The 19,755-nt window shown below is 40.1% G+C and overlaps 6 protein-coding genes across 9 annotated transcripts in view; 2 read left to right on the top strand and 4 right to left on the bottom strand.

The window, feature by feature from the left end:
- Positions 1-712, bottom strand: part of LOC129795765 (fat-like cadherin-related tumor suppressor homolog) — a 94,791-nt gene extending 94,079 nt beyond the window's left edge. Inside the window, exon 1 of the mRNA XM_055837248.1 lies at positions 217-712. The gene's annotated coding sequence lies outside the window, so the exon portion shown is untranslated. The remainder of the gene's footprint in view (positions 1-216) is intronic.
- A 696-nt stretch (positions 713-1,408) lies between these two features.
- On the bottom strand, positions 1,409-2,906 carry LOC129795585 (beta-1,3-galactosyltransferase brn). Its single transcript, XM_055837012.1, has 2 exons — positions 1,733-2,906; positions 1,409-1,671 (listed from the first exon to the last, which is right to left on the bottom strand). The coding sequence occupies exons 1-2, from the start codon at positions 2,878-2,880 to the stop codon at positions 1,476-1,478; spliced, it is 1,344 nt and encodes a 447-aa protein (XP_055692987.1). The 5' UTR covers positions 2,881-2,906; the 3' UTR covers positions 1,409-1,475.
- An 84-nt stretch (positions 2,907-2,990) lies between these two features.
- On the top strand, positions 2,991-6,123 carry LOC129795642 (UDP-glucose 4-epimerase). 3 transcript variants are annotated; one of them, XM_055837096.1, is made up of 3 exons: positions 2,991-3,335; positions 3,382-3,667; positions 5,051-6,123. In XM_055837096.1, exons 2-3 carry the CDS (start codon positions 3,425-3,427, stop codon positions 5,867-5,869), a joined length of 1,062 nt encoding a protein of 353 aa, XP_055693071.1. In that variant the 5' UTR covers positions 2,991-3,335; positions 3,382-3,424; the 3' UTR covers positions 5,870-6,123. The 3 variants fall into 3 exon arrangements, with proteins under 3 accessions (XP_055693071.1, XP_055693070.1, XP_055693072.1); XM_055837095.1 differs by having other exon boundaries at positions 2,993-3,335; positions 3,424-3,667; XM_055837097.1 differs by having other exon boundaries at positions 3,006-3,335; positions 3,411-3,667.
- Positions 3,709-4,577, bottom strand: LOC129795755 (endocuticle structural glycoprotein ABD-5-like). Its single transcript, XM_055837238.1, has 3 exons — positions 4,465-4,577; positions 4,160-4,410; positions 3,709-4,085 (listed from the first exon to the last, which is right to left on the bottom strand). The coding sequence occupies exons 2-3, from the start codon at positions 4,166-4,168 to the stop codon at positions 3,765-3,767; spliced, it is 330 nt and encodes a 109-aa protein (XP_055693213.1). The 5' UTR covers positions 4,169-4,410; positions 4,465-4,577; the 3' UTR covers positions 3,709-3,764.
- A 1,573-nt stretch (positions 6,124-7,696) lies between the features above and the next one.
- On the top strand, positions 7,697-13,552 carry LOC129795511 (phosphoenolpyruvate carboxykinase [GTP]-like). 2 transcript variants are annotated; one of them, XM_055836869.1, is made up of 4 exons: positions 7,697-8,069; positions 10,450-11,210; positions 12,146-13,071; positions 13,139-13,552. In XM_055836869.1, the coding sequence occupies exons 1-4, from the start codon at positions 8,035-8,037 to the stop codon at positions 13,361-13,363; spliced, it is 1,947 nt and encodes a 648-aa protein (XP_055692844.1). In that variant the 5' UTR covers positions 7,697-8,034; the 3' UTR covers positions 13,364-13,552. The 2 variants fall into 2 exon arrangements, with proteins under 2 accessions (XP_055692844.1, XP_055692845.1); XM_055836870.1 differs by having other exon boundaries at positions 7,741-8,069; positions 10,450-11,215; positions 12,151-13,071.
- On the bottom strand, positions 13,541-19,628 carry LOC129795495 (alpha-N-acetylglucosaminidase). Its single transcript, XM_055836838.1, has 4 exons — positions 19,306-19,628; positions 18,461-19,239; positions 17,313-17,904; positions 13,541-14,264 (listed from the first exon to the last, which is right to left on the bottom strand). Exons 1-4 carry the CDS (start codon positions 19,543-19,545, stop codon positions 13,581-13,583), a joined length of 2,295 nt encoding a protein of 764 aa, XP_055692813.1. The 5' UTR covers positions 19,546-19,628; the 3' UTR covers positions 13,541-13,580.
- Between the last annotated feature and the right edge of the window lie 127 nt (positions 19,629-19,755).

Genomic DNA, 19,755 nt, shown 5'->3' on the forward strand with positions numbered 1-19,755 from the left:
TAAAATATATAGGTACATAGGTTGATTCGGGGCGGAAGTGCAAAAGAGAAGAAGTGTGTGACATCAGCAGCGTACCCACTACATTCTCATCCCCTTTCAAAATCCTCTCATACAGTAACATTTCTTATTACATTTATGCATTTCTGTGATACATATATACGTATGTAGTTGTATACATATATACATATGTATATAGTTGATGGATATGTCGTGTACCTTTCGTGGTTGTTTGTTTCTTCTTTTCCCTTCAAAACTCCGTGCGAGCCTTCGAAGTAATACAGAAAAATCCAATTGTTTATAGGTGAAGAAATGTTGAGGATCCAAGCCAATGGCTTTTCCTTTTTGCAGGATCTTCACCAATTGCACAAAGTAGTTTAATCACTTTTGATCACTCACACCACCACCTTAGTAGGCTTCAACTCTCTTTCTCTGCACCACACAGACGCCGCGCAAAAGGCAATTCCCTTCCTTGTCTTGCTCACTGTGCAATACCACCGCACTCCAACCTCTCCAGAGGTTCTCTTTTCCACGGATTTTCCACACAAAATCACAATATTTCCCTATTCACACATTTTGGGCACGTTATCCGTGTGAAAAATGCATAATTTTCCCAACAAAACAAGGTGAAGGAAATGAAATTCCAGTAAACTCAAATTACTTTGGGAATTTTACTAAGCGCACCACCGCATCGCTAAACATTCCGTGCAAGACTGATTTGACAGCTATCGCGATTCGCGATAGTTTCAAAAAACACCGTTGTAGCGCTGGCTGGCATCGCTAATTCGAAATCGAATAGTTCTGTGGGGCATTTGATAGGTTTCTGAAAAGCGGGGGAATTGGCTGACGTTCTTGTTGGGGAAGTTTTCCTGGGAAATTAAGAAATTTTCAGACAATTTGGCGGGAAAAGTTACATTTTTTACATTTACATTTATTATTTCATCTCAAATTTACATTTATAAGAGGATCAGCAATATCGGGGATGTTTAGCTGAGGGGAAGGAGACAGATTAAGAACGATATCTGGTCTGGAGACCGTGAGGGTCTCCAGCTCGGTCAAGCTCGCAGAGGCGAAGAATTGTGCCACAGTTTTCCCGGAGAGTACACCAAGTTTCCCCGCGATGTTGTTCACTATCAGGGGGGCCAGGTAGCTGAAGCCCCTCCTAGTAGCCTTGGTCCTCGGGAGTGGGACCGAGAGAACTTTTGGGGCTCTAGCAATTCCAAGAAAATAAAAGAATTATTCTTTTTTCTGTAAGTAATATCAGAACAGGAGTTTTATTACGTCTTCTGTCGGAGATATTTTGGCAATATTATATTTTATTTTTGCAAATAATTTGCAAAAAAAATCAGATCACAAAATGAAATTCTTATTCTAATAATCTTCTAAATGAGACTCCTCGTTTTCCTTATTATTATTATTGTTTGTTTATGAGTTAAGCAAGAAGTAAATGAGATTCCTTCAATGAGATTCATCGTATCTTATGCATGTCCAGCTGCCTTAATTTCTGCCCAAACCTTGGCTAATTCATCGGGATTGTCATAGCCATGGGATGCAATGGTGTACCTGTAGCTATGTGGTCCACTGTATGTAAGTTTCTGGAAGTAGAACTCCTCCGAATGGAGGGGTTCAATGTTGGCTTTCATTGCTACTATCCCCATGTATATATCGTCGAATCTAGAAAAGACAAAAGAACAATTTAGAAAAATTTATATTGCAATAAAATGCCAAATCCTACCTGAAGTGCTTCGTAAACATGCTGGCAAAGTAGAGCTGAAGAAGAGCTTCCCGGGAGAAGATGCACGCTCCAGCTGATACATATGGTGGCCACATATGCCAACGGTACTCATCTAGATCCACATACCATTTGCTAGTTCGATGACGATGTGGGGAGGATGTGAAGACAAATCCAGCATAGAGACGAACATCTGCCGGAAGGTCCATATCGAGAAGTTGCCGATCCTGAGGTTTTGCTGCGGCACTCTTGGGGCCGATTTGGGCTTTTGCTGCTTCCGGTGCTACCAAATGTTGCCTCAATTGCCAGAGATTTTTTCTACTGTCCACAGAATGGGCAACTGGATGCCGTTCGAGAACATCCTGTATCTCCTTCCTATCCACCGTCTCGGATATATTCCCCACAGCTGTGAGGGTTAACTTCCTGGCCAATTGTCGTATTGTCTCATCAGCTTCCTCCAAGTATTCGGGATAGTGGACGGGATTTCGGACGAATCGTAGAACATTCTTGGTGCTGATGTAGAAATCATCATCGACTAGCATGTAGAATCGTGCTCGGGGGCAGAAATCCACAGCCCACCGCAGGCCAGTCATTGTTTTGATGGTATTATTGAAGTAGGTATCCACAAAGTCAGCTTGGATCACATCACGATAGCTCGTGGCTTCGATGTCAATGAGTTTCTGCGTCTCCACATCTTCAGGGCTCCCTGGGACACCCAAAAGGAATACCGTACGCACTGTGACGTCTGAGAAGCGTCGTTCAAAGCCCCATGTGACACGAATAGCATTGCGACGCTTAAAATTCCGCAGGGCGCTTTTCACGAGAAAAACTAGGCGCGGCGCAACGGGAAACTCCTTGTCTCTGCACTTGTGACTCGGATTGTGGAGTAGGGTGTGATTGTAAATGGTAATGGGAGCCACATCGGGCTTCTGACCGCGTCTCACTTGCTCAGCCAGCCGTGGAATATCCTCCTCCAGGGGATAATGGAATTCTGTGTAGAAATCACTTTCAAAGAGATGCGTGAAGGCGCCGAAGAAATTCAAGAGGAGGAGAATCCCAATCACAGCTATTACGTGCTTAACACGGACACAATTGAGGATGCGAGACAGGAAGGGCGGAAGAAACATCTTCCTCCTCATCTTCCCCCACATTCACGCACGCACTGCTGCGGCTGTCAGGTGCAAATTTTACGGTTATGATCGTAGTACACTGTTTTCATGAATTGGGAGTTTGCGCCGATTACGCCCGAAGACGGCGCGAAGATAAGCGACGAAGCTTTAAATGTAAACAAACATTTTTCATTGAAGAAAAAAAATATTGAGTTTATTAAAAATTAATTAAACTGATTACGAATGAATGATTGAGAGGATTGAGACAGGAGTAACACAGTGAAAAATGCTAGAGAAATGCGAGGTCTTCACGTATGTAGTGGATGATTTGTGAATTTTATTGATAAGACAGAGTGTATGTGTGTGATAAGACGAAGAACAAAGTTAGGGCGTCTGGAGGAGAATTTCTCGGTGTTCTAATAAAATTGCTCTGTGTTCAGTAAACGCCCGCCACTTGAGCAAATTACATCTCTTTTCGGCTTTGCATTGGAAGTGAGGTAAGATTGGAGAAAATGTAGAGCAGGAAATGAAATATCTCTGAAGTTTTTATTTTTCTCTTCACCGGAAACTAGCTGAATTTAACAGGATGACCAAACAGACGGTTCTCGTGACTGGTGGTGCAGGATATGTGGGATCTCATACAATTCTTGAGCTTCTCAATGCATCCTATGACGTTGTATGCGTGGACAACCTCTGCAATGCCTATAGAGGTCACAATTGCACTCTTCCGGAATCTCTGGTACGTGTTCAGGAGCTAACTGGGCATTCCGTGGCATTTTACGACGTGGACATTCGCAATAAGGAGGCATTGACTGATGTTTTCAACAAGGTAATTAATCACTTTTTCACCAATTTTAACATTTATTGCAAAAAAAGAAGAGATATAAAACTAAAAAAAAATGTGCTTGTCCAGCACATTTTTTTGCCTACGATGCTGGTGGTTCAGGGAGGTGACTTCCCGTGGCACGATATCCATTCTCATCTGCCACGTAGTTTACAATGTACTTTACATTGTCGGGGCCAAGATATGCCCAAGATCCCTGACGTACGAGTACATTTCCCTCATTAGATTGCTTTAGGGCACCCTGTTCGGCTGTTGCAATCCCATTGGCTGTTAGATAGCTCAGAGCATACTGTCCGTGCTCATCGCGCACCTCTGTCCTCTCCAGCACAGGGATATGTGGTTCTAGGCCATCCGGAAGGGGTACTGCAGCCGCGAGACTCGCAAAAATCACTAAAATAGCAATCTAAAAAATCATTTTATCAGTCTTTGTTATCAGGCTTGACCAAGAGAACTTATTTCAGCTTTTTCCCCACTCACCACTTTCATAATTTCCTCTGTGCTTCCTTCCTCACACAAAGTACAGACTTTTAAGATAGAGCACAAACTAAGACGAAATTCATGGTGATTGGAGCTTTTTATACACCTCAAACTCTTGGAAATGGGACTTTCATTAAGCTATAGCAACCATCGCAGAGTTGATCACCTCGTCCGGGAGCTTCTTCCCGCAGAGGGAGACCCTGGTCATTGAGCAATTGGCTCGGGGAACCTGTTCATGTGATGATGAGCCTCTGGGAAAGTTTAGAATCAGTATGACGAATTGTCAAACACCTCGTTAAACATACCTTCAGCTGTGAGATTCGATAAGACCCCCCTCATGTGGGGTCAACCTGCAGTTTTAGGGCTTTTTCTTTTAATGTCTTTTTCTCTATGTTAAAGATGGAGTAGCCCGAAAAGTCCTTTTTGGGAAATTGTAAGGTTTAGGCCTTTTACTAAATCTCAGTAGGCGTATTTTGTAAAAAAAAGGAGAAAAAAATCAATTTGAAGAGACGCCAAAGTGAATTAGAGAAAAACAATAAATATTCACAGATTTAAAAGCTGAATGAAGAAAGGATTTGCTACAAGAAAACGAAAGGAGTGAAGGGATAAAGAGTGGATAGCGAATACAATAGAATCCCTAACCTGACAATTGCAATCTGGCGCGCTCGCCATTGAAATATACATCCTTGGCCTTGTGGCTTGAAAAGGCTGGGGCCTTCAACGCAATTTTCAACGGAAATTTTTTACTTGGTGGCGACATCCATTCTGAGATGACCCAATGGCATCCTCGCCTCACCACCCACACCGAAGATCAATTAGAAAATAAATACAGGCCATTGATAAAATTGCGATTTCTAACACTCTCCTTATCTCTTCCACACACATTAACAGCATAAGATCGACTGTGTGGCCCACTTTGCAGCCCTCAAGGCCGTCGGGGAGTCATGCAAATTCCCACTGCAGTACTACCAAAACAACATAACCGGCACGAGTATTCTGTTGGAAGTTATGGCTCAGGCTGGATGCTACAACTTTGTCTACAGCTCCAGTGCAACTGTGTACGGGGAACCGGAGTTTCTACCCCTAACTGAGCAACACCCTACGGGCAAATGCACGAGCCCCTATGGCAAAAGTAAATACTTCACTGAGGAAATCCTCAAGGATCTGTGTGAGTCAGATAAACGCTGGAATGCCGTGGCTCTGCGGTACTTTAATCCCGTCGGAGCGCACCCAAGTGGACGAATTGGTGAGGATCCCAATGGAGAACCAAACAATCTCATGCCCTACATTTCCCAGGTGGCCGTTGGGAGGCGCCCAGTGCTACGTATCTATGGGACTGATTATCCAACGAAGGACGGAACAGGTGTCCGGGACTACATTCACATTGTGGACCTTGCTGTGGGGCATGTGAAGGCCCTCGATAAGTTGGGTGAAGGAAAAATTCGGGGTTTTGTGGCATTCAATCTCGGTACAGGTGCTGGGTATTCCGTACTGGAGATGGTTGATGCATTTTCAACGGCATCAGGTGTTAAGATTCCCTATGAAAAATGTCCTCGACGTGCTGGAGATATTGCCGAGAGCTATGCGGATGCCACGCTGGCGGCTAAGAGTCTCAATTGGCACGCCCAGAAGGGTATCAAGGAGATGTGCAAGGATACGTGGAATTGGCAACAAACCAATCCCAATGGCTATTCCGCAGCAAAGCTCTAAGTCAGTTTTACCAAAAAAAAAAATCAAAACCAAGTCATGATTCCAAAGACAACCAAAGGAATTCCACCAGTTAAATGGCAAGGACAATAACATTCTTCTTCTGGGTATTCTCTGCGTACACACCGCTTTAGTTTTTTTTTCTCTTGTCAATGTTGTGCCATCTTATCTGTTCCTGAGCATTTTTTTTAAATAATTTTTTTGTTGTTTTTTAAGATCATGCAGTAAATAAAATGGATTTTATTATAGAAAAATAATCAGAGCCTTTTGTATTGATTTGACCACATTTGTAGCCTAATTTTTTAAAGTGTAAGAAAATCACTTTTCGTGCTCTTAGGTGCGACACCATCTTGTGATTTCCTGAATTTTCCACAGAACTGTTCTAAAACACAAAGACAGGTTTTTCTTAAGATCTACTGGATGGATTTTGATGAGGTAAGCAGCGAATGAAAGAGGAAATACCAATGCAGACTTTACTCGGACAGAATTTCGAATTTCTATTCAGGGGCTGAAAAAAATGGCAAAATGTCAAAAAAAATAACAATTTTCCATTTTTTTCCAGCCCCTGAATAAAACATTCAAAATTCTGTCCAAGTAAAGTTTGCATGGATAATTCCTCTTTAATTTGCTTTTTACCCGATCAAAATTCATCCCGTAGATCTTGAGAAAAATCTCATTTCTTTTAGGCTTTGACATTGGTGTGGAAAATTCTGGAAATCACAAAATGGCGTCGCTCTCAAAATGGCGAAAAGTAATTTCCCAGTAAACAAATGATTGAGTCAATAAAAGGTCAATCAATATGATTGATCATCGATTGATCAATAATTGATAAATCAATTGAGCCTGTGAACCTATTGATCAATCATTGATCAATTATTGGTCAATTTCAGATCAAATCTGGTTGCTCAATAACTGATCATCTATGCGGACCTATATTGACTCAATATTGACACTATCAACGCTTAAATAATCCAAAATACTCTTCTTTCTTAGTCTAAATGTGATCAACATAGGAAAATCAAGTTTAAGGGAAACCGCAAGAAAAATAAAACATAATTCAAAGTGAGTCAATATAAAAGACTCTTCCAAGAGACCCCCCTTAACGAAAATAATTTCAATAAATTGAAACTTCTCCATGGAATAGGCAAAATAATCTATTTGAAAGGCTGTTGTGGCTCGCACTCGAATCTAGGCAAAAGAAACAAAGTTTAAAGAAAGAAAAATAAGCGCGGGAATATCTCTGGAATTTATTCTCAATAAATGCTCAATAATAAAATTTTTCAATATTAATTAGGTAGTTGATATTTATTTTTTTTAGTAGACTAAACTAGCTCTTGTGATGCCGTATGTGTATGTTCCTGATCAGATAGTGGCAATACTTTTGTAGCAGAGGGTGCACTCGCATTGACTTCTGCTTCATCAACAATTCTATAAGATTCTTATTCATTTTGTCCTATAAAAAAATTTAGTATTGATCTTTAACTATGTGAGAGATAGGTGATGAACGATCAAGCTCAACTACTACTTCTTGCCAAGTGCATTTGAACTGTCTTTATAGTGAAAATCCATCATTGAACAATTTATTTATTAAATAAATTAAATTATTTATTAAAATTTAAATATCTCCCAAAAGAAAGAACGTTAAAGGTTCATTTTTGGAGCGATAAGAATGAGAGCTTTCATGGGGCTCGACACGAAATGCCCCCCCACGGAAGAGCTTCAATTTCACATAAAAATGAACTAAACAAAAAAAAATGTTATCAGTAAGAACACACCACGAAAAATATAATTAATTATATAACGGCTGGTTGCGAGTAATCTCGTTGTTTGGTATGTATTAGAGAGAGAGGAGAGTTTTTGGCTCACACGAGAATTTCAAAGTATAAAGCCACTGACTTGGGGCATCCAATCGATCATTCTTCCACTTGATCCCACAGAGTGATCACAATAGATGGACTACTATTTGTCATCAAGTGCCAAAGGAGTTTAATCGAAAAACCAAAGAGCATCATTTCCACAAGTGCAACATCAGTGTGTACCTTTGGCCTGAGAATTTTTCTTAATTCTGCAAAGATTTGTAATTTAGTTTATTTCCCTGCATGAAAGTGAAGTGTTTGTTTGACGAGATTTAGTAGTTTGAGAAGAGAGAAGAAAAACTAAAGGAAAAAATGATATCAAAAGTGTTCCTGTTCACAACAAGGCGGTAAGTTTATCTTTCTTTATTTTATTTCTGCCCTTTAGCACCCACACGACATTTTTTTTTTGTTCTTCTAATCGTTATCCTATGATAAGTGATAATGCAATTTTCCGGGGCTTTCCACGAGCACCGCACACACACCCACAAAAATTCTATTTCCTCCCCAAAATGATAAAGAAAAAAAAATCAGGAAGTTGTACAGGGCAGTTTCCAATGGTATGGCCACGACCTTGGCATTCACACTCTCCAAATTTGGGGTAACTTCTTTAGTGAAAGTGTTTTAGGTACATACAATGCCACGGGCAGTGAGCCAGAAAAAGGCCAGTGTATGACGGAAAAGTCCCCCATCATGAGACCCATCAATCCGGGGCAAATCATCTGGATGACGCCATTTGAAACGTGTGTGGTGTGAATGAAAACAGAACAATTTATTGCGCGATTCCGCATGGTACCGTAGTCTTAAATAAATCATCATTTAATGATGCAGCAGTGCAATCAATATGTCGCATCACTTGAGCAATTTTATCTGCAACATTACACATCATCATGCTAAACATCGCGCTGCTGCTGCTGCTACATGGGATGGTTGTTGTTCTCACAGTCAGAGAGAGAGGCTAATGGTGGGAATCTGCCTACAAATATTGCTCTCAAATCAACACATAATTGTTTGTCTCATGAGTAAGCACAATATATTATAAAAATAAAACTTGAAAGTGCGTCTTGAACAAGAAAAAAAAATTAGGCGGTGCGACAATATTTTCTTGGAAATGTATATAGGATTATGTAAATGAATTGCGCTAAAAATGTTTGCAGAAATATTTTATGTGCTGAATCTTAAAGAAAAATCTATTTAGGGAAAGAAAACATTTTTTTTCCTACCGCATAAAAATATTTAAAATCTTTCTTTTTTTTTAAATACAGTGAAGACTGAAATCTTTTCTTTTTGATGTTTTTTTTTCTAATGTTTGAAAATTATCTTTAAAGCTTTATTGGTAAAAAAAATTATTTTGACTTCTTAAGAGAAGCCTGAACTTCTGAATTCTTCTGAACACTCACCCTGGCTACGTAAGAGTTCCTAAAAATTAATAAAATTATATTAAAAAAGATTTAATATTAAATTAATTTTCTTTGGATTTTTTTTCAGACTGATTAGTTGGTCAGAAAAATCCACAAAAGCATTTCCCAGATTCAGCACAATGTAGTCGTGATGTTTGTGCGATCGCGTGCGAGATAAGCCTGATCAGCTGTTAAGAAAACACCCGTCTTGATGCATCTCCGAAAAACAAACTTATAACAAAATATTTGCTTTAGTAAAATATTTAATTAATCTGAAAACTTTTCCACGAGATTCTCTACATATTAAAGGGATCACAGGGATCATATAAATAAAAAACTAAATATAAGAGATTTTTTTAATTGGCAATTTTGAAGTGAAAAAAAAAAGAAAACTCATGGTACAAAGACACATAAACTGACTGAGCGATAAGGCAAAAAGGTATAAAATTTAATCATTTTGTATCACTTTGACGAATGTCACGACAAAGTACCTCTTAAAAAAAAATTTGCCAATAACAACTCCGGGGGCCCGACCAAGACGTATTCAAAAATAGATTTACAAAAAAAAATGTTTTCTTTCCCAGTGATAAGATTAAACTTTGTTTTCCACGCGATGGTTGTTTGGCAGGAATTGCTCTTTGCCTCAAAATTACATTGAGAGGAGAGAGATACGAAAGCGCGCCTGACCTTGTGACCCGATAAGAAATTTTACCCTCGATCGCGGGCAGTGTTTCAAAGCAGAAACATTAAAAGAAAACCAGACTGATCTGCTTGGCTGTTTGGTGGATTTTTTTTTCGAAGGAATTCCTTAATCTTCAGTAAGGGTCTTTGCAGCTGATCACTCGATCACTTTTGCAGAGATCGCAAGAGGAAGAAGTAATGGCTACCCATGAAAGTCTTTCAGAGATCATAAATTCATAAAAGAAAAGGAAATGAAGCAATTCTTTAATTTAAAAATGAAAATATTTTGAGAAGAGAAAGATTTACTCAGCAGAGACAACAAAGAAAGCGCAAAGATCACCCAAAATGTTTTGATCATCACAAGTTTTGACCTAATGCTCAAAGGAGCGATGTACAGATGTCTTCTATTTTGTCCACAATGTCCTAAAAACATTAAAATCATCCGAAAATTTTTAAAAATATTTTTTTATTGTTGCCAAAAAACGATCATTGCGGAACATGACGCAACATTTGAACGAGCCTCCATGCTTTCCACCAATAATATCTCTAAATGTTAAACACATACTCCCCAATTTATGCTAAATAGAATAACTTCACTGCTTCTAAAAATTAAATTAAATACTCAAGTTTCTCTTTTCCTTTCCCGCAGTTTCCCAAATTACATTGGGCAGCATGTGAAGCGCCTGGCAACAGCATCAGAAGCTGGCTTTAAGCATGATCTTCGGATTGTTAATGGTGACATAGCGCGGCTATCGCCAAAGGTTCGGGCATTTATTGAGGAATCAGCAGCACTGTGTCAACCCAGCAAGATTCACATTTGCAACGGTTCAGATGCGGAAAATAGCGAACTTCTGGCCATTCAGCAGCGTCAGGGTACCATTGTGCCACTGCCAAAGTACGAAAATTGCTGGTTAGCCCGAACAAATCCCGCTGATGTTGCACGTGTGGAGTCAAAAACGTTCATTTGCACCGAAAGGCGCGAAGAGACCGTCCCTACGCCAAAGGCTGGTGTTACAGGTGCACTGGGGAATTGGATGCCACCGCAGGAGTATGAGAAGGCTATTTCCCAACGATTCCCGGGTTGCATGAAAGACAGGACGATGTACGTGGTGCCATTCTCAATGGGCCCAGTGGGATCGCCCTTAGCTAAGATTGGTGTTGAAATTACGGATTCCCCGTATGTTGTGGCATCAATGAGAATCATGACGCGCATGGGGAGCAATGTGATGGAGCAATTGGACAAAGGGGAGGAATTTGTGAGGTGTCTGCATTCAGTTGGAACCCCGGCGAATGGTGTGATGGATATGCCATCGTGGCCGTGTGATCCCGAACGTACAATTATCATGCATAAGCCAGCAATTAATGAGATTGTCTCCTACGGATCGGGCTATGGGGGAAATTCGCTCCTAGGTAAGGTCTTGAAGTAGCCAAACAGCTCCTTTTTACTCTTCTTATCAATCTCCTTTCTCAGTGAACCAATTCTGCCAATAATTGATCAAATATTGAGCTTAATATTGATTGTCAATGTAGCTCTGCATAGTTGGTCAACTTTTGATCAATCAGATTAATAAACATTTATTGGTCATAGATTGATCAATTATTGTTCTTCAATTTTTTTATTGACAACCAGATAGGCAATTATCAATTTGTAATCAATGTAATTGATTACAAATTGAGTGATAATTGCCTATCAATCTGATTTGATCAATCAGATCAGAATCAGTATTGATCAATCGGATTCATTAACAATAATAGATCAATAGTTAATCAATCAGATTGATAGGCAATTATCGCTCAATTTATAATCAATGTAATTTGTAATCAGTGAAATTGATTACAAATTGAGCGATAATTGCCTATCAATCTGATTGATTAACTATTGATCTATTCCGATTGATCATGATTCTGATCTGATTGATCAAATCAGATTGATAGGCAATTATCACTCAATTTGTAATCAATTACATTGATTACAAATAATTGCCTATCAATCTGATTGTCAATAAAAAAAATTGAAGAACAATAATTGATCAATCTATGATCAATAATTGATTGAGTTGTAATTGAATCGATATTGATAGTATCAATATTGAGTCAATATCAGTCCGCATAGATGAACAATTATTGAGCAATCAGAATTGATTTGAGATTGATCAATAATTGACCAATGATTGATCAATCGATTGACTGGCTCAACTGATTTATCAATTATTGATAAATAATTGACCAATCGTTTGCTTTTCTCGATTGTGTTATCAATTATTGATCAATAATTGACCAATCCGATTGATTAAATCATAATTGAGCATTAGTTGACTAAATAATTTATTTTTTTCTCCACACAGGCAAGAAATGCTTCGCACTGAGAATCGGCAGCACAATTGCCCATCGAGAGGGATGGCTGGCTGAACACATGCTCATCCTTGGCATCACAAATCCCCGTGGGGAGAAACGCTACATTGCAGCAGCTTTCCCATCGGCGTGCGGAAAGACAAATCTCGCCATGCTAACACCCACACTTCCGGGATACAAGGTGGAATGCGTTGGTGATGACATTGCATGGATGAAGTTCGATTCGCAGGGGCAATTGAGGGCTATTAACCCAGAAAATGGGTTCTTTGGCGTTGCTCCGGGTACGTCAATGGCAACAAATCCCAATGCTATGGCAACAGCATTCCGCAATTCCATCTTCACCAATGTTGCATCCACATCTGATGGTGGGGTGTATTGGGAGGGTATGGAGGAACCCGCAGCCGGGGTAAAGATCACCGATTGGCAGGGACGTCCGTGGAAGAAGGGAGAAAGTAAAACACCAGCAGCTCATCCGAATTCACGATTTTGCTCACCAGCAGCTCAATGCCCCATAATTGACAATGCCTGGGAGGATCATGAGGGTGTACCAATTAGTGCCATACTCTTCGGGGGTCGTCGACCAGCCGGTGTGCCGTTGGTGTATGAGGCAAATTCATGGGCGCACGGTGTCTTTCTGGGGGCTGCAATGAGAAGTGAAGCTACCGCAGCAGCTGAACACAAAGGAAAGGTTATCATGCATGATCCCTTTGCAATGCGTCCCTTCTTCGCCTACAACTTTGGTCACTACCTCGATCATTGGCTAAGCATGCAGCAACGTTCGAGCTCCTTACCCAAAATCTTCCATGTCAATTGGTTCCGCAAGGATGCCAATGGTAGCTTCATGTGGCCAGGCTTTGGAGAGAATTCTCGAGTACTCGATTGGATTCTACGACGCATTGACAACGAACCATGCTATCAGGTATGAAAAAAAACTCATCAAATTCAAATGAACATTTTATCCAATAATCTGCTCACAATTTTCACAGGATACGGCTATTGGGAAAATCCCAAGCGCAGGATCACTCAATACGAAAGGTCTCTCGCAGCCTGTTGATCTCGAGTCCCTCTTTTCAATTCCCAAAGCATTCTGGATGCGTGAAGTGGAGGAAATTGCAAAGTACTTTGACAATCAAGTGGGAAAAGATCTTCCGGAAGCCATTGGCAGGGAAATCAGTGAACTCAGGCGACGAATTCACGATATTAAGGAATAAAGAATTCTCAAACATGCACCAAAGTATATAATAAGGAAAGATGGTTGGAAAAGACACTAACAAACAAATTTATGATATAAATACCTTTTGTAAATTTTTTTTAAAGATAATTTGTGATAAAACACATTGTTTTAGTCAATAGGATCAAATTAATGAAGAGATGCATTAAAAAAAAGATTTGTAAGAAAAGGGATTTTTCTTTTATTTTCATCGTCTTTTACAATATCATCCTCCTCTTTGATTTCTGTCTTGGTATCGTAACATTCAACCGCAAATCAGCCCATTTCTCATACAGTTCCCTTGAAATGGCTACAGGATCCCCTTCAGCAGTCATCGGGTATGTCTTTGTGTCCAATGTGAATGGAACCTCAACAGTGCGGAAAATCTTCTCACGTACTTTCCTATCAGAAACCGTTCGATTCTCCCTCATTGCGGTGATTATTTCATCGAAGAAAACTCGCCAGCGTTGCACGAAGAAATCCTGCACAATACCACTCCATTGCTTTGTAGCATAGTCCACAATTTCACCATTTGATCCCCAAAGGGTTATCTGATTGCGTGCATTCATCTCAAAGAGATGTCTCTCAGCATCAGTTATTCCCATAACTTTGAAACTCTCCAGCCATGGTCCCAGGAGGAAGTGCGGCGATGTTCGCAGGATTCTCTCAATGTCTTCTAGGAGTTCAATAAATTGTGCCGCCATTCGCTCAACTTCAAAGGTCAACTGATGGTTGTAGGCTTGAATGATGACGAGATATATCTCATCAGCACGATTCTGCAGTGATTGTCTTGTTACATCAACGAGATCGTGCAAATAGAGCTGCGAGGATCCTCCTAATGCATCAGATGCATTCAATAGATTCTCCCATGCTCGCTCCACCATAGCCCTCTCGTACCAAATCTACAACATGGACACACAAAAAAGCAAAGAAATCTTGAGCAACCTGAAGTTTTTTTTTTACACTTTTTGAATAAATTTTTCTTCCCGGAACTGTTTGATCTGCTTCCCGGAAAGTGCCATAAGTGCCTGGAAGTTGTTCAGGAAGACTGTTCATTGCATCAGGAAGATTTTAAAGGATTTTAGGAACTTCCTTTTCAACACCCGGCTGATCCTTGATATCATCTTTGGGTCAAAATCTGTCCATTTAGGAAGTCCTCTTTGCAATTACGTGAAGCATTTTTATCAGCTCAGATTTTAACCCAAAGATGACATCAAGGATCAACCGGGTGTTGAAAAGGAGGTTCCTAATATCCCTTAGAAACTTCTTGATGCAATGAACAGTCTTCCTGAACAACTTCCAGCCACTTATGGCACTTTCCGGGAATATATCAAATTGCTCCGGGAAGAAAAGTTTATTCAAAAAAAAATGTATAAACTTCAAGTTGCTGAAATGTTGATATCGCAGCATTAGGTTTGCATTAATCTCACCTTTGCTATCTACACATAGTATTACAAAGAAGGGCGAAAGTGCCCAAATCGTTTCGGCCCTTCCTCATTTGAGGGGAAGGTAGATGGCGCATGAGGTCTTTTTAAGGAAATTTGGGGGTAAGCGAAATGCAAGGAGGACCTTCCTCCCATTCACAAGATCATTTGCTTTCGAGCGCTCATGGTGATCACTTGAAGGGTCGCATGAACTGAGCGTTTTTTCTATATGGACTTTTTTTCTGTATGAACTTTTTTCTGTATGAACTTTTTTTTTGTACCTACGATGAGTGGGTTGCAGAAGAGGTGCACAAAAAAGGGCTGAAGGAAGAAAAATGTACACGGAGTTGAGTTCAGATCTTGCAACATTTTTGGTTGAACATTAGTGGGAATGAACAGAAATACATTTTCTTTCCCTTTTGCACAATGAGATCTTCCAAAGTCTCGAAGAGCACAAATTTTGTCTTTTCGAGCAAAATTCTGCCTCAAACACGCTGGCTCACTCAACACAAGCTGATATTGCTACTAATGAATTTAAAATTTGCAATAGAAAACTTTTATTTATATAAAAAAAAAATTTAAAGGCCTTTTCAATCATTTTTTGATTTAACTTTAAATCAAAAATTTTCTTCTACATGCGAGTAAATTAATAATTTTGAAAACTCTGTGGAAATATATGTAAGTTTTGAAAAAAAAAAATTTTAAAAAAAAATAATTATTCAAAAAATGAAATTGAGTTGATTAAAATAAGATAATTAATCAATATTTGGCTACACCAGAATAACAGAAATTTTTTCTATTAAAAATAATAGAATAAAAGAAATTCTATTTTCTATTCTATGAACCAAATTTTTTATAATTTTCAGCGATGTTTCGGCATATTAGCTGTGATTTTTTGTTGCTCGGAATTTAGAATTCATTAATTGAGATATTTGAAGTAGATCATCGACTGCATCATTATGTTGAAGAGATTGGGTGAAATTCACCATTCAGACTGTCTGAATGGTGAATTATCTGGTGAATAATCGCACAAACGCACAACTGCACAACCGCACAACCGCACAATCGCACAAACGCACAACCGCACAATCGCACAAATGCACAACCGCACAAACGCACAACCGCACAACTGCACAATCGCACAAACGCACAACCGCACAATCGCCCAAACGCACAATCGCACAAACGCACAATCGCACAACCGCACAACCGCACAACCGCACAACCGCACAATCGCACAAACGCACAATCGCACAACTGCACAATCGCACAACCGCACAATCGCACAAACGCACAATCGCACGGTTGTGCGCACAATTGCACAATCGCACAAACGCACAATCGCACAATTGCACAAACGCACAATGCGCACAAACGCATTGCGCACAACGTGCGGTTGTGCGGTTGTGCGTTTGTGCGATTGTGCGGTTGTGCGGTTGTGCAGTTGTGCGTTTGTGCGATTGTGCGGTTGTGCGGTTGTGCGGTTGTGCGTTTATGCGATTGTGTGGTTGTGCGTTTGTGCGGTTGTGCGTTTGTGCGATTGTGCGGTTGTGCGGTTGTGCGGTTGTGCGTTTGTGCGATTGTGCGTTTGTGCGATTGTGCGATTGTGCGGTTGTGCGGTTGTGCGGTTGTGCGATTGTGCGGTTGTGCGGTTGTGCGGTTGTGCGTTTGTGCGATTGTGCAGTTGTGCGGTCGTGCGGTTGTGCAAAAGTCCAAAGGGAACCCCAAATTCAACACTTTTCGCGAGTCTATACCAAAATCAGTTTTTCGCGTTTTCTGGCTCTTCTGTACGTTTTAGAGTGAAAAGACGTGAATTTTGGGATTACCCCAAAATTCCTTGGAAAAATGAGAAATTTTTTAAAATTTTTTTTTCCTTCAAATTTTGTCTTCTCAACCAAATGGGTAAAATTCACCATTCAGACATCTTAAGATAACTTAAGAAAAGTTAAGATTTCTTAAGAAAAGTTAAGATTTCTTAAGAAAAGTTAAGAAAACTTAAGAAATCTTAGCTTGTGTTGAGTGAGCCAGCGTGTTTGAGGCAGAATTTTGCTCGAAAAGACAAAATTTGTGCTCTTCGAGACTTTGGAAGATCTCATTGTGCAAAAGGGAAAGAAAATGTATTTCTGTTCATTCCCACTAATGTTCAACCAAAAATGTTGCAAGATCTGAACTCAACTCCGTGTACATTTTTCTTCCTTCAGCCCTTTTTTGTGCACCTCTTCTGCAACCCACTCATCGTAGGTACAAAAAAAAAGTTCATACAGAAAAAAGTTCATACAGAAAAAAAGTCCATATAGAAAAAACGCTCAGTTCATGCGACCCTTCAAGTGATCACCATGAGCGCTCGAAAGCAAATGATCTTGTGAATGGGAGGAAGGTCCTCCTTGCATTTCGCTTACCCCCAAATTTGCACCAGTCCGCGCGCCATCTACGTTCCCCTCAAAAGAGGAAGGTACGGAACTCTTGGATTTTTTCATCCCTTCAGAGATTGTATTACTATATAAAATTATTATACAATGATCTCACCCATGGTGCTAGCGTTAGGGCTGGCCTACGACAATACGTGTACTTTCCACGAATATTCTCTAAACCCTTGAAGGAGTAAACACTATTCCTCAGCAGTTGCCATGCATCAATGGCTTGTGAGTTAATTAAGCCATATCTGGAGCTAGCATAGCGAAAGAACCAAACTTCCTCATCCACAGCTTCATAGTTCCACGACATATCCAGCGCAAACTCATACATTACATAATTCTGGTTGATCCCCTCAGGTGTTATTCCCACCCCCACCATTGTACTATTAACACGCTGTCTAGCAGCGGGAATGTTAACATTTACATTGTTGACTGAACCATGCATTCCGAGTGTTCCACCGAAATTGTGCAACATGCACCAGATGAATGGTTGCCCGTAATAGGAGTACGTTCGTTCGTACTGTGGATGCTGTTCTGATTGCAAGTCCAACACCAAAAATCTTCCATGTGGAATTGCAGTTAGGAAAGCTTCCAACAGTTCATCATTCCAGAAGGGATTCTTCACAAACATCCAACCCTGCAGCAACCACACGGCATCATCATCAACTGCATGCATTGCTGAGAAAATTCCCTGAACGGCTTTTCTGGAATTATATGTATTTTTTAATAGAATAAATCATAAAAATTATTGTAAACTTTTCTATAATGCTAAATAAATCAGTTGAAGACAGTTTAGATTTAATATTTCAAATCTTTATGAAACACACGAAGCGTTAACTAGAGGTAGGCCATGTTTGGTTTGGGAACAAAAAAGACGCGATGAATAGAAGCGAAAAGAATTCTTTTTCCTGAGTTTATTGCATATAAATACATATATAGAACAGTAGAGAAGAAGAAGAATTAGTTAGAATTTTGATTTTGCAGAAGGGAATTTTATCAAATAAAAGTTAGTTGGCTGAAAACATTTAAGGTTAGGAAAATGGTTGATATATCATAAGGCTCAACCTTAGAAGGGATTAAACTGTTTCTCATGTAAGTTTTAACTCTTTCTTAAAAAAAAAAAAAAGAGTTGAAAGTTCATATATATTTTAGGCTGCATTCAGTCCTTCTGATCGGCAAGAAATTGCCGCCAAGAGCCAACTATGCCTCAACTTCAAGCTTCCGCCATATTTTTTTTTTAATGTTTAACAGACAGTTTACCTCAAGTAATCCGGATCAGCTTCTTGTGGTTGGATCTCATTGAATGGATCTGCGAAGAAAATATGATCAGATCCGTACTTTTGTATTATTCTCTGCATAAATGTCGTTCCAATTGAATGAAAGAGCTCATCTGTGGGATCAAGGAACAATGGGCAGCATTCGTCATCACTGAACCTATTCCAACGCTCAACAGGTGTGAATGTGGCTTTGGGGAAGAGCCTCTGGAGCGCAACTGGAACATGCCCAGCAAAAGCGGGAAGTGCAACAGTTCCACCTAAGCGACGAATTTCGTAAATAACCTGGCTCTGCAGTGTAGCCAAGCGATCCTTGAAAGATTGAGGCAATGGTCCGGCAACACCTCTAATGTTGCCCATCCTTTGCCATGCAAGAAAAGCTGGACCGGCAAAATGTTCCTCAATATCTTTGTCAGTTAATCCCATTTCCCGATAAATCTCCGTCCAGATGTCTTCCTGAACTGGGGCTAGGGATAAATTAATGCCATTTAGGGCCATCCAATCGATATGACGCCGCCACTCGAGCCATGTCCATGCTGCAAAGCTATACGACCACGTACAGACATTCTGGTAGTAGACAAAGCGACTCGGTGATGTTTTCGTGAGATCAACCAGCGGCAGCATTTCTGGTAGAGCCAATTGATCCCCCTCCCACGACACATGGCAGCCACAGTAGTTCTTGAGGTAGTGATAGAAACCCCGACAAGCTGTGATTCCCGATGATGCTACAATTTTCACCGAATCCCCTTCATTGTGCTTCGAAATCTGCACACAAGAACACAAAAAATTATTCTTTTTTTTCTCACTTTTAAGATCATTAAAATTTCTTACCTTAAATGTATTTAAAGGAAGAGAAAAATCAATTTCAACTGCAAATTCATGTGCTCGCGTGGGAATGAGGCGCGAAATAACTTCCAGAGCAGCATCCTTCTGTTCCACCGCAGAAGTATTGGTCTTTATATTATTCAGGAAGTCCCCATAGCGTCCAGGACTACTTCCACATCCGACACGCACAAGATTGGCAGAGAGAGTAATTAATAAGAAGAGACACACCAGCAGTGGAGGTCTCATCTTCTTGCATTGGTACTATCAACTGACCCCTGCTCTGTGGTTCAGCTGGTGTGTATGTTGCTCATCGCACAGCAGCACACAATGATTCCCAATTAAGAGAGTGAGAGAGAGAGGAATTTCTTATGTGAATGTACTACATCGACTACATCGTCTTATCACGCTTATCATCAAAATAATATGAAATTGTTTGATTGTATGCATAAATTGTTT

Source organism: Lutzomyia longipalpis, chromosome 4 (assembly GCF_024334085.1).
Source record: "Lutzomyia longipalpis isolate SR_M1_2022 chromosome 4, ASM2433408v1".
In the NCBI taxonomy this organism is placed as follows: Eukaryota; Metazoa; Arthropoda; class Insecta; order Diptera; family Psychodidae; genus Lutzomyia; species Lutzomyia longipalpis.

What these genes read in the sequence shown, in the direction of transcription:
- LOC129795642 (XM_055837096.1), top strand. Translation starts at nt 3,425, where the DNA reads ATGACCAAACAGACGGTTCTCGTGACTGGTGGTGCAGGATATGTGGGA. An exon ending in TGACTGATGTTTTCAACAAG is followed by an intron (nt 3,668 to 5,050) that starts GTAATTAATCAC and finishes ACACATTAACAG; the next exon opens with CATAAGATCGACTGTGTGGC.
- LOC129795585 (XM_055837012.1), bottom strand. Translation starts at nt 2,880, where the DNA reads ATGTGGGGGAAGATGAGGAGGAAGATGTTTCTTCCGCCCTTCCTGTCT. An exon ending in ATGTTTACGAAGCACTTCAG is followed by an intron (nt 1,672 to 1,732) that starts GTAGGATTTGGC and finishes TGTCTTTTCTAG; the next exon opens with ATTCGACGATATATACATGG.
- LOC129795495 (XM_055836838.1), bottom strand. Translation starts at nt 19,545, where the DNA reads ATGAGACCTCCACTGCTGGTGTGTCTCTTCTTATTAATTACTCTCTCT. An exon ending in TTCCTTTAAATACATTTAAG is followed by an intron (nt 19,240 to 19,305) that starts GTAAGAAATTTT and finishes TCTTGTGTGCAG; the next exon opens with ATTTCGAAGCACAATGAAGG. An exon ending in CCCTAACGCTAGCACCATGG is followed by an intron (nt 14,265 to 17,312) that starts GTGAGATCATTG and finishes TCCATGTTGTAG; the next exon opens with ATTTGGTACGAGAGGGCTAT.
- LOC129795511 (XM_055836869.1), top strand. Translation starts at nt 8,035, where the DNA reads ATGATATCAAAAGTGTTCCTGTTCACAACAAGGCG. An exon ending in TTCCTGTTCACAACAAGGCG is followed by an intron (nt 8,070 to 10,449) that starts GTAAGTTTATCT and finishes CCTTTCCCGCAG; the next exon opens with TTTCCCAAATTACATTGGGC. An exon ending in ACAACGAACCATGCTATCAG is followed by an intron (nt 13,072 to 13,138) that starts GTATGAAAAAAA and finishes CAATTTTCACAG; the next exon opens with GATACGGCTATTGGGAAAAT.